This window comes from Fusarium oxysporum, chromosome 9, assembly GCF_000149955.1.
Source record: "Fusarium oxysporum f. sp. lycopersici 4287 chromosome 9, whole genome shotgun sequence".
NCBI classification, from domain to species: domain Eukaryota; kingdom Fungi; phylum Ascomycota; class Sordariomycetes; order Hypocreales; family Nectriaceae; genus Fusarium; species Fusarium oxysporum.
This window is the reverse complement of record NC_030994.1, coordinates 1,637,542-1,654,875: the sequence shown is the minus strand read 5'-3', so window position 1 is coordinate 1,654,875 and position 17,334 is coordinate 1,637,542. Positions and strand designations below refer to the sequence as shown.

The 17,334-nt window shown below is 48.0% G+C and overlaps 5 protein-coding genes across 11 annotated transcripts; 3 read left to right on the top strand and 2 right to left on the bottom strand.

The window, feature by feature from the left end:
• Positions 1–13: 13 nt before the first annotated feature.
• On the bottom strand, positions 14–3,563 carry FOXG_09425 (uncharacterized protein). Of its 4 annotated transcripts, XM_018388576.1 has the most exons (7): positions 2,791–3,563; positions 2,441–2,726; positions 2,174–2,390; positions 1,825–2,127; positions 1,292–1,777; positions 649–1,243; positions 43–537 (listed from the first exon to the last, which is right to left on the bottom strand). In XM_018388576.1, the coding sequence occupies exons 1-7, from the start codon at positions 3,011–3,013 to the stop codon at positions 281–283; spliced, it is 2,367 nt and encodes a 788-aa protein (XP_018246665.1). In that variant the 5' UTR covers positions 3,014–3,563; the 3' UTR covers positions 43–280. The 4 variants fall into 4 exon arrangements, with proteins under 4 accessions (XP_018246664.1, XP_018246665.1, XP_018246667.1 ...); XM_018388575.1 differs by having other exon boundaries at positions 14–1,243; XM_018388578.1 differs by having other exon boundaries at positions 2,174–2,726.
• A 2,610-nt stretch (positions 3,564–6,173) lies between these two features.
• On the top strand, positions 6,174–10,722 carry FOXG_20048 (uncharacterized protein). Of its 3 annotated transcripts, XM_018400328.1 has the most exons (3): positions 6,174–10,063; positions 10,165–10,407; positions 10,462–10,679. In XM_018400328.1, exon 1 carries the CDS (start codon positions 8,079–8,081, stop codon positions 8,592–8,594), a length of 516 nt encoding a protein of 171 aa, XP_018246663.1. In that variant the 5' UTR covers positions 6,174–8,078; the 3' UTR covers positions 8,595–10,063; positions 10,165–10,407; positions 10,462–10,679. The 3 variants fall into 3 exon arrangements, with proteins under 3 accessions (XP_018246663.1, XP_018246662.1, XP_018246661.1); XM_018400327.1 differs by having other exon boundaries at positions 10,165–10,722; XM_018400326.1 differs by having other exon boundaries at positions 6,174–10,407.
• Positions 9,557–15,789, bottom strand: FOXG_09424 (uncharacterized protein). Of its 2 annotated transcripts, none has more exons than XM_018388573.1 (4): positions 15,197–15,789; positions 12,518–15,146; positions 11,626–12,457; positions 9,557–11,553 (listed from the first exon to the last, which is right to left on the bottom strand). In XM_018388573.1, exons 2-4 carry the CDS (start codon positions 12,731–12,733, stop codon positions 11,291–11,293), a joined length of 1,311 nt encoding a protein of 436 aa, XP_018246658.1. In that variant the 5' UTR covers positions 12,734–15,146; positions 15,197–15,789; the 3' UTR covers positions 9,557–11,290. The 2 variants fall into 2 exon arrangements, with proteins under 2 accessions (XP_018246658.1, XP_018246659.1); XM_018388574.1 differs by lacking the exon at positions 15,197–15,789 and having other exon boundaries at positions 12,518–13,259; positions 13,368–13,773.
• On the top strand, positions 14,306–14,875 carry FOXG_09423 (uncharacterized protein; the record flags this gene model as incomplete). The annotated part of the gene is made up of 3 exons (XM_018388572.1): positions 14,306–14,362; positions 14,415–14,642; positions 14,858–14,875. The coding sequence occupies 3 exons, from the start codon at positions 14,306–14,308 to the stop codon at positions 14,873–14,875; spliced, it is 303 nt and encodes a 100-aa protein (XP_018246660.1).
• A 408-nt stretch (positions 15,790–16,197) lies between the features above and the next one.
• Positions 16,198–16,759, top strand: FOXG_20047 (uncharacterized protein). The gene is made up of 2 exons (XM_018400325.1): positions 16,198–16,216; positions 16,322–16,759. The coding sequence occupies exon 2, from the start codon at positions 16,504–16,506 to the stop codon at positions 16,615–16,617; it is 114 nt and encodes a 37-aa protein (XP_018246657.1). The 5' UTR covers positions 16,198–16,216; positions 16,322–16,503; the 3' UTR covers positions 16,618–16,759.
• The last annotated feature ends 575 nt before the right edge of the window (positions 16,760–17,334 follow it).

Here is a 17,334-nt window from a genome sequence, read left to right as displayed (position 1 = left end):
GGGTCACTAATGTCTGACCATATTTGGATCTCGAAGAGCAGAGTTCAGGTTATGAGTATTTCATATCTTAGTCATTTCAAGAGGCCCTTGGTTTATTTATTTCCTCTAAATGGTCCCAGAACGAGTACAAGAGTTGTGTGTCGTCATCTCCAACAATCATGGGTATATATCGTACAAGTTCCCCTTCGTTCAACACATCAGCGTCCACTAAATGAATGACCAAAACTCCAGTCGTATCCTAGTAATACAGATAAACTCAATCCGAATTTCTCCATCCTTCTCAACTTCCTGCTGGAAGTCCTTCAACATCCCAGCTGAGGTCGACAGCATTCAATATCCCCCAAGGATCGCCATCACCGAGGGGAATAGTATTTGCCGCCATCTGTGCAAAGAGTGTTTCTTCGGTAGATTGCCATATCGGTGTAGAAATTCGTTCTTGAAATGCTCTTAAATCGATTCGATTTTCCTCTGCACTGTTCCCGAGGCCGACATCAGGTGAGGTATGACTACTCCCGGAGACCGTCTTCGTGTAGGAACCTTGGTTTGAACCTTGGTTAGCTGGCGAAGATGCGGCTGATGAATTTGTTCGATCCGGTAGCGAAATAGCCCCTGAGGCCATGCGGGGTGAAAATGATGCTGGCCACATACCCGTTCCTCTGAAATTGGGGTTCAAGTTCAAGTTGAGAGGATCGCTGCTTCGCATGTTGGCCATAATTTCAGGTCCAGGACTTTCATTCGTTCTCTTTCGTTTATTGGTTTCCGGATCTGGTCGATCCGCAGGCTCAACATTTCTAGCAGCGGCCCCAAGCACAGCTGAATAACATGTCTTTCCCAGCGACATGGCGCTGGCCACCTTGTCCAGTCTTGACTTTTCAGCATCCATCCGTTTCTCTTGGGTGAAGTTGGAAGCAAACAAGATAGGCGATGCCCCAGTATGCTCCGCAACTGAGCTTCGGGCAAGCATGGGGATGCGCGACCTGCTTGGTCCAAAAGCGTTTCGATATCTCCTCAATGACGGTACTTGAATAACAGAGTCGAGCCCGTTCTTTTCGATGTCGAGGCATGCTTGCTGTAAGAACGTTCGTGTGATGGTGTGCACGCGTGCGATAGCTTCCATAGATTGGATTATGAGTCGGAAATTTGATAGGTCAATTGTGCTTAAGCCGTTGACCGGGTTCTCTTTGCCTAGGTAGACGTAAACCGTGGTGGTGCAGTATAGCGAGAGAGCAGACAATGGACTCTTCTATACAATGGTTAGCCAAGATACAAGAAACAAACAGAATGGACATACAAAGAAGAGAGTGCCGTTGGCGGTCAGTCGCATGATATTAACAATCTCCTCAGCAGCCGCTCGAAGGCGAGTAACGCTACCCTGCTTGACGTGATCGGGAAGGTTGTATTTGTCCGCTTTTTCAACGGCAGCGTGGTGCAGACAAATAATCGCGGCGTGAAGATTGAGGTTCAGGTGGAGTGCTGATACGTCTCGCACATTCTCGGGGAGACGGAATTTCTCGGGGAGAAACATGAAGAGGCTGGATAAGGTGTTGTCCAGATCACGGTGTCGAGTCCAGAATGACCCATGCATTAGATCGTCGTTTCTTGCGTCGGGCTTGGATCGGTGAACATGACGGAGAATGATTTTGAATATTTCACAAGTAAGGATGGTTCCAGCAAACCCTGTGTACTGAGCACCTTGAATTGCCTCATCCAGGAAAGGAGCGTCCTCTTTGCGATCTTCGACAAATGCTTCTTCCGAGGCAGGAAGCCTTGTCGCGATCTAAATTGTGGTCAGCATTGCTCAGAAAAGGGGAGAGCGTGTCATACGTCTTCCGAGTTAATCAGGCTCGGCCATCCTGTGGAGATACTGCAATGTGCATCTGCAGCAAACACCCCCCAAAAGATTCTCCTCCGCTCTTCCAATTCAGCCCATGTAAGAGGAGGTCCCAGTGCCGGTGGCATGCCAAGGGGATCCCCATCTAGACGGTCAAGTCCTATCATGTGGCATAGTCGTACAGAGTTAGCTACGCTTATGGTCGACCTCGTGAAAAGCAGGTGTTTTGCCTCGTAAAAGGCTATGAGGGCCCAGGTCTGCGCGTGTTGAACAGATATAAAAGCATCCCCGTGTCCCTGAGATAGTTAATATTGACCTGCCAGGCACTTTCAAACCGCTCACCTTCATCATGTCTGCCTCAATGTACGCCCGTGATCGGCGGTAAAAGACGTCGTGGTACTCGTCAAACTTGGTACTGCCAGTGGCCGCTAAAGCCCATATGGCATATCGCAGACACATAGGGGGTCTTCTGAGCAGAGGGCCATAAAAAGATTGGAGATATTTTCCCGGGTGGATAATTGGTATCATCCGATATTGATTGTGAAAGAAGACATTGTTGCTGTGAAGGTCAGCGTCCATCTTGGAGGTCCAAATACCGACCGTTCTTACAGTTCTTCCATAACATCGTCCGGCGGTAAAGGTTCGGTCATGCCTAGACTCATCAACTGCGCATTGAGAGACTGGGGACTCTCTTGTGGATTTTGGACGATGTTGGGTGATGTGAAAGACGAAAAGTCGGGATCAGGCAGATTGTTAATTGTCTGACCTAGTCCAGGGGTAAAGTCCATATCAAAGAAGTTGACATTCGCCTGGGGTGGCTGAACAGGACTCCCATCATCTGTTTTCTCCTCTGAAGAATTCTTATTGACCTCCTTGAGATAATCTTCAACTTGAGCTGAGATACATCATCAGCGACTCGTGGTTCATGATTACAATATGATTGTTGTCAAGATACTTACCCAGACGAGCCTCGAGTTCCTTGACATTTCTTCTCTTGAAGTTCGGCTTCCTCCGTGATTCTGGATACACACACTCATTTGAGACCTTGACACAGCGAGTGCACGCTGGCTTCGTGCGATCGCATTTCAACTTGCGGGCTCTGCAGGAAACGCATGCTAAAGGCTCAGTCTTTGCGGACTCAGGTTGGCCGGAAGGATCGGGCTCGCTTGTGTCTGGCGGCATCTTGATGAACGAGTATAGTCATTCAATGAATGAATGATAATTCCGATTATTCCTCCTCAGATCCCAAGTTCGCTGTCGCTGCAAAGTGTCGCGCGTGGTGGATAAAGGTTTGAGATGGGGCTCAAGAACCTTGTCAGGTAGGTACAGGGTGAGAAGCAGTTGAATAGCAATTATCGTGTTATCCCGACGAGTAACAGAATGCGTATGAAGGCTCAATTACGAGGGTTTTCACGATGGAGAAACGTATTACAGGCATATTCACGTTGTCAAGCTTTGATGTGGTTCGCCGTTTGACAGACCAAACGTCGGAAATCTAAACTGTCCGAAGGCCGAGAGGCTTACAATAGCCCGACAAAGGTTCTGATGAGTCAGGATACAAGAACTGGATCGCGAAGAGCGAAGACGCGAGCAAGATGAGACCGAGACGTAACTGCCTTAATTATACTGTCGAGAGTTGAAGCAAAAGACGCAGAATGCGAGGCATGCCTTAGTAGGTAAAGAACCTTGACAAGTAATGATGCCAGAGGTGTGCCTTGTTATTGAGGTATCGGTAGATGTTTCGGCTCGTTTAACCTTAACACCAAGACTCGCTACTCGTTCCTGCTTCGATGTGGCGCGGATAGGAGATAGCTTCTTCATCCCTTGCGTATCAGCCACACCTACAGGCACCTTCACAAGCTATCTTGTGTCTTGATTACAGTAGGTAGAGCTTGGTCCCTTGCTAAACCAAGAAAAGGTCAAGCTCTATCCGTATCACTCTCACTCTCATACCCACCAGAAACAAATTACTGTACCTTTAGCCCTTCAACATGCTCCACTGTACCGTATCTCTTTGACCGGCATAAGCCGTCCACGAAGTCACGACAGGGGCGGGGGGCCAATCAAAATGACCATGACGACCGGTACCTCTATACACACCTAAATTAACATGTAATAGAAGTACCAACAGTCAGCATTATTATAAATCGCTATATCACACACTTTGCAGCCATACCTAGTCTGCCGACCTCGCGCATTTCCTAATATAACCTCGAGATAACCTCCTTTTTTTGCCCTTTTAGAGGGTCAAGGCTGCCCTTGCCGCAAGCCTTTATAAGCAAGGCAATAAGAAGAGCTATTTCTGCCTCTATAGATATAATTAATATCTCTTTATAGGTAATTTTACTGTACTTCTATATTATTAGTATCTTCCTCCTTCCCTATATAGTATCTCTTCCTTATGCCGCTATTAGTGCCATACTTATTAAAAATGGCATTATAAATAGCCTCTTTCTAGTCTCAAAGCATACTATAGGGCTTCTAATAAGGCTGCCAGGTCTTCTTCTGCAAAATAAAGCTATTTGCAAGTATAATATCAAGGAGGAAAGACTAAAGCAATGCCTGCCAAGGACTACGCTAAAAACAGTGCTAATATAAGGTATAGGATCTTATCTAATTGCTGTAGTCTATATAATTTATTTTATTATTATACTAGGCGGTAATAGAAGGAATAGGGATTATCCTAGCCTGATTTCTGTTAAAGACCTCCTTTAGGCATTATGCCTCTGCCTTTATGCCTCTTTTAGCAGGCAATTTCCTCTCTTTTAGTATGCAGTTAAGAGGGGCTATATTATGCATAGTTAAAAGGAAGAGCACTATAGAGCTATCCTTCTAAGCGATTTAAAGGACCTAGAGGGAAAGAAAAGAAATAAATTAGTAAGGAAAATATAGGTAAAGTTATTTATACCTATTTATCCTTTATCGGGATTAAATACACCTTATTATATAGCAAAGGCTTACTATTAGGAAGCTTCCTGGTCTCTTTTATTTACTTTATTATAGTAATAATGCTATAATTAGGGCATACTATGCCTATAGCCCTGTATCTAAGCTGCTAAAGGAGGCAGAAGAGCTGTAATAATAAGAAGAGGTTATCTATAAAGATATAATATATTACTATTAATAGCCTTTATAATAGGTAAACTATAATACTCTATATATTACTAAGAGGGATCTTAGTTTATAGCTTTCCTTTCTTGCTATATAGTATTAGTACCTCTAGCTTAATTATTATAGGCATAATTAGTAATGCCTTTATATACTAAAGCTACTGCAGAAAGTAGCCTTATTATATAATAACCTAGACTTTAAAGCCTACTAGCATAGGCTTTCCCTTAATAAGTATTATCTCTTTTAATCTGCCTATAAATAGCACTATATACTTATCTATAGTCAGATTAGTCCCTAGAAGATAAAGCTTAATAAACACCCTTTATATATATTTAGACCACTCTTTAGCTGCTTAGAAGGTCTTTAGAAAATCCCTCTTATTACTTATATTAAGATTAGTATAATTAAAGGTATAAAAATACTATATAATTAGCTTAAACTTCTATAATAGTATAAACTTTATAAATAAATAAAGAAGGCACTAATCTCCTAGGCTAAGGGCCTTCTAATAGTCCTTAAGGGATATTTCCCTATAAATTCCTAGGTAAATAAGGATACTAAGCTATATATAAGCCATTATAGTAGAGATGCCTTCCTAAGTATATAAGCATAAGTAATCGGAAAGGGGGGTATTCTAGCTATCTTTAATGCTATTATTAGCGCAGAAAAAAGCCTAGTTATTAGTATATCTGACCTATAACTATATAAGGGAAATAGGCATAAAAAGCTAGAATAATTCAAGTAGTTACTAGGGCAGAGGGTTAATCTAAAAATTATAATATTCTAGGTTAAAAGGTTAAAAATTATTACCGCGGCCCTCTTCAGGCAGAATATCAGGTGCGCCAGTAAGGTCATTAGCAGCTGCCATAAAAGGCAGGCTATTAAAGCTATAATTATCTATTATATATATCTCTTAGGAGCTTATTATTCTAATTAAGACTTATTAGGGTTAATTTATATAAGGATTTTAATGATTTTAGTGGTGTTAAAAGAAGAAGCTGTCTGATAGGAACTTCATATACCCTGCAGGTACCTGTAAAAAAGCGGGGTAAGTGACCTCGTGGACGGCTTATGCCGGTCAAAGAGATATGCACCATGCAGTATGGAGCGGATGCTCTGTGTGTAGGCGGCCCGGAACACCCCAGCCGACAATATCTCGACTTTTCTCCGCTAAGGTTAACTGGACCTCTCCCTGTGACCGATGAGCATGTCACTTGGGCCTTTCGGCAATCAGATCTTCAACACACAAGAGCACTCACTCACCTGGATCTTCGACACCACCAGCACCGCTCCTACCCGCCCGCCCCAGTCCAATCAGTAGCTTGGTCCTCGGACTCTTCTTCCAGGGCGGAGATCAAGGGGCGAACTCAAAACCCTCATGTTTAGTAAACGTTCTCGACCATAGTCGTCCGAGATCAGAGATCAAAGCACTTTGCTATTCTATTCTTTCCGACGAGGTTTTCAGCTCTTTCTCGTCAGTCATCGTCATCGTCACCACCGCCGCTGCCAGGGGCTTCATCCGCACCATTATGCGAAAGGCGTTCGTGTTTCAAGCGCTGCATAATGATAGTCTAGAATTTGACTTTTCTCGGACCAGATTGACTTCACAATGAGGTGTCAGGGCAGCATCATCCACAACCCCCAGTCACTGCGCTTTTCAATGAACAACACGCTTCTTGCCCCTTCGGTGCTGCCGCGCTACAGCCGGGATGAGACGATGTCACTGGGCCATCAATGACGGTCGTATTACAGGGCTCCCGCCACTTGAAAGCAGGGGAACAGTGGCTGTCATCGCCATCGCTCCCACTACAGTACACATGTCCAAGAACTATGAGGGCACGGACTGACACGCCCCAGCCATATGTACATACGCATACGTATTGTGTGTGCGGTGCTTTGCTGTGCTCTGTCGACGGGAATCGCGGGCTTAAAATCCGAATAGTTTGCACCTCCCGATGTCAGCTAGTCATTCCATCAGCCGAGCTAGAAACTTTGACAGGGCTTCTCGAGTTGCCTCGACGGCCGCCAGACCCACTCTGGTGGACAAATGTGGCACTTAGCCGTCTGCTGCCGATTCGACAAGCGCTGACGATTGACAGCTAGGCTTCAACACTATCTTGGAGTACTGGCGGTCCTGGAAGGCCCGGCCGATCACCAAGATCGACAAAGAGCACCTAGCTTAGGGGCAGCCCTAAATCGGCTTAGACTCTACGCCATTCAGGTCTCCACACTTCCAACTAAGTGGTGGCGTTGAGGCCAACGAGGTCAGCCCTGAGCAACGGTTCTGGCAACTCCGGTATTAAGAGACACAGAATCTAGCGCGGGTGTCGCAGCCCTGAAACGAAAGGCATTGGCGAGAATAGCCTTTGACCACAGCGTTGAACGCCTGTTTCGCATGTCCTTCTCTCGTTGCGAATTCTTGTCGGTGGTTTCTTATCTCGCGCTCTCAATTTACATCCTCTGCGTTTTATAACCCGGCGCGCATAGAGCATACGCTCAGCTGATCAACATAGTAGCCCGGGGTCTCGGGGATTAACTTGGCAGGGGACAAAATGGCGATGTGGATTGCCGCCTCGCCCTTCTTATATCAGCCCTGCCAGTACCGTCTGAAACGACTGTGACGCTCACTGTTCTGCCTGCGCATCTTTCGTACAAGCCTCAATGACTAGACCCCAGGAGTATGAGCGGTTAGCCGCGTAGGTGTCTGCATGATCAAGCACCCGCGTCAACAGCTCGAACCCATTAATGTGGCTTTGTTTGAAGAAACCGCTTGAATTGCACAAAATGGGATGAACGAGCACGCACGAGCCCATAAAGAAAGTCAATTCGCCTCCCTGGAACGGCTAAAGTTAGAACTGAGAGGTAACGTTGTTCATTTTGACATAATGGAGGCGGCTCTGGAGTGATCAGGGATCGACGGTAGGGCCCTGAGCACCCATGCGCCACAGAATTTACATTGAAGCCGCCTGGTTTGCAGAGGTAATGAGGCGCGCTGCATCTCAAACCTGGGGCTCCAGTTGACGTTGAATTTATGCTCTGCAATTGAATACGTCAATGCGGAAGTTCTACCTTCAAGCATGCTTGCCACGCGAAAAAAGATGCAGGTTGTCTCAGACCTTTCTTTAGCCTCACCGCAATGAGAGTACTCGCATGCCAAAGCTCTGTTTCGGTTCAGCGGATCCGAAAAAACGGTATCAAGGATATTGTAGCTCGACGTCTTTGCGGCAACTTGCGAGTTGCGCCGCTTTGTTTACTATGGAGTCAAAGAGATGAAGGAAACTCCGTTCAGCATCATCCAGCTTATTCAAGGACCCGAGCGATGGTGAATTGTGGCCACACTCATATGCTTGCCTTTGAGACACTCAGCTGTCAACCACCTATCATCGCCAACATGTCGCCTTGGCGGGCACATCAAGGATGTTCTGAGGAACGTCTTGTCTTTCAGCCACGCCACGCGGCTTGTTTGCCCCAGTGCCATGGACAAGGAAAGAGAGGGAAACTTGGTGAGCCACTACCACGAGGTCAAGTCATTACATCCACAACGACCCATCAATTCAAGGTGCTCTGGGCCAGTGAAACAGGACACCACGTCAAACGGCCTACCAATGAAGCATGGAAGAATGAGCTTCTTAGTTCAGCACGGGAAATTTAAAGGGACCAGCTAAGGTTGCTCAAATTGCTCCTAGGCCAAGGGCATCATGCCAAGTTTCAAGTTGAACCAGAGTAATTTCCTCAAGAGTCCAACTGAACGGTTGCACTACCAAGACTACGCAGCCATAACGACTACTAGCCTCCTAGTGGTACTCACAGACGAGCATATGTACGAAAAAGGGTACGCCTCTCAGCCTAGCTGTCATCTAAGCCCGCCACAGACTGTCGCTGGCGCCCCTCATGGTCCACCAGCATCTTGCCGCGGCGAACGCCCGTTTTGTGTCATTTACTCTTAAATCTGGAGGGAACTTATGTTGAAGAGTCTTGGTCATCAACAATGGTCATAACATATCAACACTAGCAACGGATACCAGACATGCCGTAGCCGTACAGCCAAATGCTGTGGGGTCTTTACCATGTGAGATTTGTTGAAACAAGCCAATGCCCGAATGACTTTCACGACACAATACTTCAACGACAGGGGCGGAGTGACTGCTGCACATTATGATAACCAGAGCATACCATGAAGACAGACTGACTGTTCACCTGTTGTCCGTTGGAGGCTATGCCAAGCTACCACAAAGAAAAGCAGTGACTGGCTGTCAATTGACTCAGAAAATGAGATCAAGTCGGTCCGCTGTGTCATACTAATTCATGTGGAAGCTCGGCAAAACATGAGTACTTGATCTATGTATGCATAGTCTGGCTGGCATTATCACTCTTCCTGGACAGTGCACCTGCCGTCTTGTCTAAGATGCTTGGTTTATGCTTGTTTCCGTCTGCTCACATCTGCTGGGGGTAGTAGTCAACTTTCAGGCCCTTTTGCATATTATTAGGCACCTGGACCGGTCACAAGAGGCCCTGTCTCCCTGTGGCCCTGTCTTCCTTGCCTGGAAACACCCCCTCACCGGTCAATTTTGACATGTTTCATGCCTGGTGTGCATCCCTGTTCCCAGCTGGTCTGCATGCGTAGATCGTTCGACTGAACTTTACAAGGAGATGTCCTTGCGGCATTCACGGCTCAGGGCGCTCCTAGAAGCCCGATCTGGCCTTTGCAAGTGCCGCATCCCAAGCGCCCTTGACCTGGCCGTGACAGCATCACAGTCGCTTCCAAACCGTCACAAGGCATGAGTTACTCTTTTGGGAAGGCAGCCGCCTCATGAGGTTGTCTATATGTGCATGCAGCGGCAGAGGCGCACCTGTGGGTGTTCCTGTTGCTGTTGGTGGTGGTGGTGGTGCTGCTGCTGCATATCTTCAACCATGAGCTATTGTCTGCTATTGACTAGTAGACAACGTGCCTCTCCGTGCTATGGATATCGGATACTACCTCTTTTTCCTTCTCACTGTCTTTCTCGTTCAGATTCCCTTCTTGGCACCATGCATAACTGCCATCGAATGTGTGCTCATCATTGCTAAGTCATGAAAAACTCGTCTTTATGCAACCATCCAGCCTCCCACCCAGGTAGCTAGGTATGTATGCCACCCACACCCTTCCTCGCCTTCTCCTGCTGCAGCAAACTTCCGAGCACCGGAGAATCGCCGTCGGGTGTGTCTTGCATTAACAGAGTCAGTGTCGTCAAATCCTCCGTAGCCCAGTTTAGGATGACAGAACCGGCCGACTGGCTCTCCGTTCAAAGACATTTTTAACACGGACCTCAACTTGGTCCCTGGCTCCCTTCTCGGAACATGGTCTCCTTTCCTCACTCAACTTGGCAGACCTTCTTTACCTGATCGGATTCGAAGTGAGGTGGTAGTTGGTTCTATCAAACCAGTGGCTCCTAACATAGGCTAGCCGTTGACGCTATACATGACCGGTGACATTCTAAATAGCCCCAGCTAAGATGATCCTCTCCATTGACTCCACATAGTCCCCCTAAATCTGCGCTGAGAAACATAGGGATTCTTGAGCGAGTAATAAGTGAGTGTTAGCGATGGTATCGGTAAGACTGGCTGACTGGCTGCCTCATGTTATTATCTTGGTGGACCAGGGGTCGGGAAATTCACGATAATTGGTATTCCCACTTAAGATCAAAGCTTTTTTAGTATGGTTAGCGGTCCTCAATAGGTGAATCAACTAAAATCCTACCATGGCCCGTCCTGCCTGGACTTACACCCACCCATGCATGCACAGACGGTAGGCCACTGTCGGACGGATGCTTCCTAGTACTGTGGTCTGTAGTTGGCTCATCCCTGATTGGCAAAGTTTTCCTTTTCTTGTAATTTGATTTGATTTGACTTGGTATGATTTAACAAGGAAGGCGTCTGGTTCACCTTTTGCCAAAGTCATCATGAGCCCCTAGATTATCGTAGATTGTCCGCGAGGTGTCTAATCTTCTTCGAGTCCAATGCTCATCCGGGAGACCCATCCTCTGTTTATCCTCCGTGCAAACGCTGTTATCGTATATATCGCGTTTTCTTCGTTGAAATGTTGATGATCGTTCTCCATGCTTTTTGTTCCTCATAGGTTCATTGGCTGACCAAGGAGGAAAAACAATATCCCCACTTTAGATGGCCCAAATACCCAAGGGATATCCCGTCGCTAAACGCGTTTGGAGGCTAAAACCTCGAACATGAAGAAGAAACAGTAGCAAGAACATAAAATGCGCTATTCCCATACCAAACCCGAAAAAGGGTATCGCTCCGAAAAAACAAGATCATTCAAATAATGGCCGATGCAGATCTTCATAGTACCTGAATTTAGACACTGCCCCTGCCGATGGTGCCAGGCCTTCGCTGGCTCAACGCCTCAAGTTCCTCGTCATAAGTGGCGCCCTCACCGTCACTTAAGGGTCCAGCGGGCTCTCGTTTGGAGTGGTCAAAGTCACCCCGTTCTGTTGTGGCGAGGACCTTTAGGTCACCACCTCGAGCGCCCGTCATGGCGTCAGTTTCGGCGCGAGCGTTGTTGATCATGGCTGGCAATTGGCGACGTCGAGCATTGATGAACCAGTTTGAGATTTGATCTGTTGGTGGACACGTTAGTTTCCAGTCTTGACTAGGCTTCTCCGTCCTTGGCTTAGTCCGGCTAAACTTACTCATCTGCAGTCCAGTCTGTCGCATGAGATCTTGCTTCTCGTCCTCGGTAGGGTATGGGTGTTGAAGGTGTGCGACGAACCACGCCCTGAGCTTGTCTGTAGTCTCTTTGGGCAAGTTTCCTCTTCGCTTCCGTTGTTTGTTATCACCGCTGAGACTGGCAGAGCTCATGTCTCCAAATCGAACAAAATCTTGGTAAGGTGTATTATATGTGCCTGGAGTGAAAGGTGTCCGATCATACGAGTGAGCGGATCCCGTGGATAGTGACTGATATCGTGTTGGGTGGTGGTAAGGATACCCATAACCGTTTTCACGGTATGGTGAGACGCCAGGCTCAGATATGGGAGTTCGTGAATGTGACATCGACTGCTGAGGTGGTCGATAGCCGTCTGAAGGTGCTGTGCCACGGCCCACAGGTAGTTCTCGTTCCAAAGAACGTGGTGGAGGAAGACTGGGCAGCGTCGGCCGAGACTCTGCTCTCTCACTGGCTTCCATTGGGGCTGAGTGAGAATTTGACCCGTTTGTCAGAAACGGGCTTGTCCTTGTGGGAGCGGCCCAATTCTCCTGTGACCCCCCTTGGATAGGTAGGTGTGGTGAAATCTGCCTGGGTGAAGCTCGATCGGGACTGTAGCACAAGCGTGGTACTTGACGGACTCTCTCCGTTTCAACTTCACGCTCCATTGATAGTCTCCTTCTTTTGCTAGAATTGGGTGAGTGTATATATTGAGGCGATGCTGCGGTCAATGGTGGTGCGCCCAAGGGTGGCCCTGTAGACGGCGGCTTGGTATTGAGATCATGTGGCGGCTGGGTCTGAAGTTGTAATTCGGGGAATGCCTGTGAGATATTAGCTAAACAGTAACATAATGGTTTGCTTGTCGAATCGATGTAATGTACCTGTCGAATTGAAGGAAGTGCAACTTTGTCGTTCTCGGTCCTCGGTCGAAGCGAATAGTCGGGACATCGGTTGGTTTCCCATGGACGGGGCATGCCGAAGGATGAAGGGTGAGGAGAAGGAGATGCTGTAGCAAGCATAGACATATTGGGAAGTTGAGAAGCTGAGGTTCGTGGTTTCGTTTCAGACTGTTTTGACAGTGAACGACTATCTTCCATAACAATACGGCGAGCAAGGCGAGGAGTGACCGCGCAGCGGTTATCGTGGTCTATTGCCCGGTGTGACGGACAATTCGATTCTCAATTACTGATCAATGATGAATTGTACCTTGAGATATTACGCAATGTGAAGTCAAGGAACGCTTGAACGATCGTCCAGTCCGCAACGTTGCTGATTTAATAGACAGTTGAGGAAACAGCAGCGTTGGTGAGTAAAGAGCGAAATCAGGCAAACAGTCTTGAGGACTAAGCCTGGTCGTATTACAAGAAGATAGTGATGGAGAGAAGGAGATTGTGGTTCAAGAGAGTAACGATGAGTCGGGGGTTATTCGCCGTTGGTGGGACGCCCAAGCCTTTTGTATATCAGATATAATGGCGGCGTTTGGCCTTGATGGTTGTTCCAAATCCCATGTGGGGGCTACTCAACCGTAGGGCAACGCAGACGAGGGAGCCAGGTTAGGAAATGCCAGAAGACACAGGGCCATAAACAGTCTGAGCGGAGAATTTCAAAGTGGTCGGGGCTGAACTGGAGAAGTCGCAGTATTAGTGAAACCAACTCATCCAAGCCACAGACAACGACGTGGGAACAAAGCGTTGTGGACTGGGATGCCAGGTTCTTTAAAGCAATACAGACAGGTACCTCTCCAAAGAGACTTCTTTGCCTTGAGGTGTGGAGGAAACAACCTGACGGGCAGTCTAAACCTGAAGGGCTCAGGCATGCGAGCTTGAACAGGGTACACGGGGCGATCAAGAAGCCAGGGGGAATGAAGGATGGGGCAAGATGAAGAAACAAATGGCCTGGCTTGAGAGAACCTAGCGTCGTATCGTTCAGGACAAGAGAAACGTCACCAATCCCAAAACACTCATGAACAGCTTTGACAGGCTCGTGGTGGTTGCTGGGATATGGCCGCTTCCTGGATCAGGGGTGGTTATCGACATGGAGCAGGGACTCAACAAGAGGCCAAGACCTGGCGCCCATGGCTCTTAGTTCACAATTTAGGAACCCAGTTGGAGAAGCAGAGAAAGGTGACCAGGTCCATGGTGGCTGACACACCATGGCGTGTGCGATATTGGCAGCCTTTTCGATGTGGAGTGTGGAGTGTCAGCTAGTTTTCGCCGCTTCCACCCCCATCTGCATGTCCGTTTTTATGTACATACGTTGTTTGTATGGACGATGGAGTCAAGGCGGTTGAGAGAGAACGTGCGATGAACGGGATTGTGCTACGCGAGGACCAGACCGGAGCTTGGGGTATCATTGCATATGCATCTGTCTTTACACGCGCATACATACCGACACGAAAGCAGACATATATGAGTTTGTGGTCATACTTGACAGTACCCTGTCCTGAATAGGCCAGACCACAATTTTCGACATGGGCATAAAATTTTATCCCTAACTGGATCTGCATTTCCTCAACGTTGGTAAGCCTCTGTGGCTTGGCGCTAGATTGCCGACTTTGGTTGTGGTTGTGGTTGTGATTGTGAACGTTGTAAGAGTAAGAAGCCACTCACATAGTCTCTCACCACTGCGTGTAAGGGGATCACGAGATTGGAGCGCTCTGACCCAGGCCGATGGGTTTCGGGCTTGTGGTGCTATTAGAGTTCAAGAATGACGGATGCTCAGCGCTGGTAGGTGCCGTTACGCTCCTGTTTGGCTTTGCCTCTGGCTGATACAGTCCAGCCTCGATATTTGACGGGTGTCATCTCCATAGTTGTTGTGGCTAGAGGCAGCGCTAGAGCGGCTACGGCACCCGCCACTGACAATGGCATCTGCAAGTTGCAGATATGCCATGAATCAAGCGTAATCCTTCGTTCGCTATCGTCGAGCAAGCAATTACACGTCAGTACCGGGTTGTGGATCGGCGGCCAGTTTTGTAGGCGTCACTATCTCAGGCACCCAAACTGCACAGTAGAGTTTTAAGTAAGTGGTCATCGTCGTACAATTGTCATTACTCGTCTGTGCTTCGAGGCTGAACCAAACGATCTCGCAAGTGTGTCCGTAGGTAGGGACCATAGGCTCCCGGCAGTCATTGTGTGTTCGGCAGCCAATGTGGGGTTGTTGAATGTGGTAAGGAATGCCTTGCCTGCTTGCTTGTCGTCGTGTTGTGCTATGTTTGTTTCCTGGATTTCCAGCAATCCTGAAAAGGGGGGGGGGGCATAAGCCCACTCATATCACTAGGATTTCTGATTGTGACGCGGCTTCAGCGGGTACAGAGACGGGAGGCCCGTGGCGTCGACGGGCAGTCCAGGCCCAAGTCCCTGGGTCTTGGGCGGCGGTCCAACAAGATCTTAGGATAAACGTCTAAACGCCTCATTGAGTGCAAAGACACGCATATGAATATGTGTGTGCGTTGATAAGTAAGAAATGGGCGACTCCACACCTCAAACTCTTTCAGAGATGCTGTTTCTTCGCCTTGTGTTGGTTAGACATCAGCCATGGGCCGGAGAGTTATTCGAACGTACATGAATAGATAAATTATGACAGCTTGCTTGCCCTTGCACAAATCGCAGAACATAAACTCAACAGCCTGTCAGCAAAAGCTTTAATGCGATTGGCTTGTCAAGTTATACGATCGTCGCGAAGATCGCACGGCGCCGGGACGTATTGGGATCACCTCCGGAGCCAGGATAGCCATTCTCGAAAGCCACGATTGGTCCCTAAGAAAACGGTTTGGAAGGGATTGCAGGGCAGCATGGCATAGTACATGTGCTGCTCGGCGCAGGTGCACTGAAACAGCAGGTATCGTAGCATCTCTAGGCTCAATACGGTCTGCCACCGACGACGGTCAAAGTCATACTTGCTCTTGGCACCTGAATGAAGCTTAAGTTATCCGTTTGAGAACATGGTATCAGTCAAAAAGGATTGAACGTTACACCGCACCGAGGCTTGCTGGCGCGTGCCTGTTGGTCCCTGGCGTACATGATCTCGGCAGATGATTCTCGAGCTTAAACAGGATCATAAACTTTGTTTCTCCTTCCGAGGTGAAGCCTGGAAGGCTTGAGGTCCAGGATCGGCAGGTGAACCGATGAAGTTGCACTCACCGTTGAGGTTGGCGTTTGTTACGGAGACGATGTGATGCTATTCCAGGACGGGGAAGCTGATCAAGATTCTCCACATCATGGTCCACATCACGTTACCTTGCACGGGGTTTTGGAATGGAAGGTGCCTTGAATGCATACCGACCTTACCTCTTTCCTAGGAATATACATACGGCTCCATATACATATACCTAGGTAGGTACGTGCGTACGGTCAGGTAAGTACTACCTAAAATAGGGATTCTCTTGATTCAGTGACGGAAGGCGCCAGTAAATTGGCCCGATCGATAGGTAGTCGAGTGCAAGTTTCTTTCCAGCTCCCATCTTGAACAGTATAATGGATCATCTACCAATCTCTACGCCACCACAAGCAAGATTCATGCTTCGAGATTACCTACTGCAAGCTAACTCACTAACTAACAAACACTTGATTTCATGCCAAGAGGTATGCTGATCAGCACGCCGTTGAGCGGTACGTGCATCGCAACCACCCATCTCATTTCCTCAACGGTCAATCCATGGACAAGATCACTAATCCAGGTGCATGCAGTTCAGACCACGTCGGTTACAGTACCAGGGTCATCACTAGCGAAACCCTGGTTCTAAGAGTTATTTCCTTGGCATCGGCCGCCCAACTAGACCTCCATCGGGACGGATACAGCATCTCGAGCTTGCACGTTATTACTTCATCCTGTTCTATTATAGTAGCCATGTCCAGGGCTGCGACTCAGCATGCCTGCTAGGATCTCTGTCAGAGCTGGTGTGTGCACAAGTCGCCCCATTCTCAAGGCTTCAGACAAGGGTGCCCGGGTACACCTTGCCCACAGGAGTATCCCAACATCTTGAGCTGACCACTCATCTTTCACCTCGGAGTTGCGCCGGGCCTCCTCTTGCCGATCAATTTTTGCCAGACCTTCGGCTATGAATAAATCCCTACGGCAATCCTCTAGTCTATCCACATCTGTCAAACTGCACAACGGAGATGCCTCAGAATCCTTCCGATCACAACCCTACGCACTGACAGCAATTTGGACGGGCCGGAAGTGTGCACAACACTTGTTCAGGCTGTTCAGTTGGGGTCCCGGTGGCATGCCCTTTCATTGATGGCTATAGAGAAGCCAGAATAGGCCTGTATTTCTGTCACGCATGAATTTGAGACATTTTGCTGGATGACCGTGAAGCTTTCCAAGTCATGGTCCAACTAAAGTTGGGTCCAGGTCTTTCTTTATTCGCTATGCATATCATCGTTCTAAAGAAGGTTGTTTTGTTCATCGACATTGATCTGACCCACATCGTTGTGCCGGCTATGCAAAGTATGCAGGCCATGCTCCTCCATTCACACACATAATGCTGGGTAAGGTCATACCCATACTGTACATACACCTCTTGCCCATGCGAACCCTGGCTGCTGGACAAGACGTGGTGGCTGCCTCCTGTCGCACCCCGCATGGCCCTCAGGGCCCCTTCATGTAGGTATCTCACCCGCAGTGAGACAACCTCAGTTCGGTTGTTCGTTCAAAATCATGTATGCTACCAAGCCGCATACCCTCTGTTGTTCGTTCA

Bases quoted from the DNA above. Each gene is read 5' to 3' on its own strand.
- FOXG_09425 (XM_018388575.1), bottom strand. From the start codon at position 3,013: ATGCCGCCAGACACAAGCGAGCCCGATCCTTCCGGCCAACCTGAGTCC. The intron at 1,778-1,824 runs GTATGACACGCT...ACCACAATTTAG, and splicing joins GCCTGATTAACTCGGAAGAC to ATCGCGACAAGGCTTCCTGC. The intron at 1,244-1,291 runs GTATGTCCATTC...ACCATTGTATAG, and splicing joins CCAACGGCACTCTCTTCTTT to AAGAGTCCATTGTCTGCTCT.
- FOXG_20048 (XM_018400327.1), top strand. From the start codon at position 8,079: ATGAGAGTACTCGCATGCCAAAGCTCTGTTTCGGTTCAGCGGATCCGA.
- FOXG_09424 (XM_018388573.1), bottom strand. From the start codon at position 12,733: ATGGAAGATAGTCGTTCACTGTCAAAACAGTCTGAAACGAAACCACGA. The intron at 12,458-12,517 runs GTACATTACATC...AATATCTCACAG, and splicing joins CACTTCCTTCAATTCGACAG to GCATTCCCCGAATTACAACT. The intron at 11,554-11,625 runs GTAAGTTTAGCC...GTCCACCAACAG, and splicing joins ACAGACTGGACTGCAGATGA to ATCAAATCTCAAACTGGTTC.
- FOXG_20047 (XM_018400325.1), top strand. From the start codon at position 16,504: ATGCCTGCTAGGATCTCTGTCAGAGCTGGTGTGTGCACAAGTCGCCCC.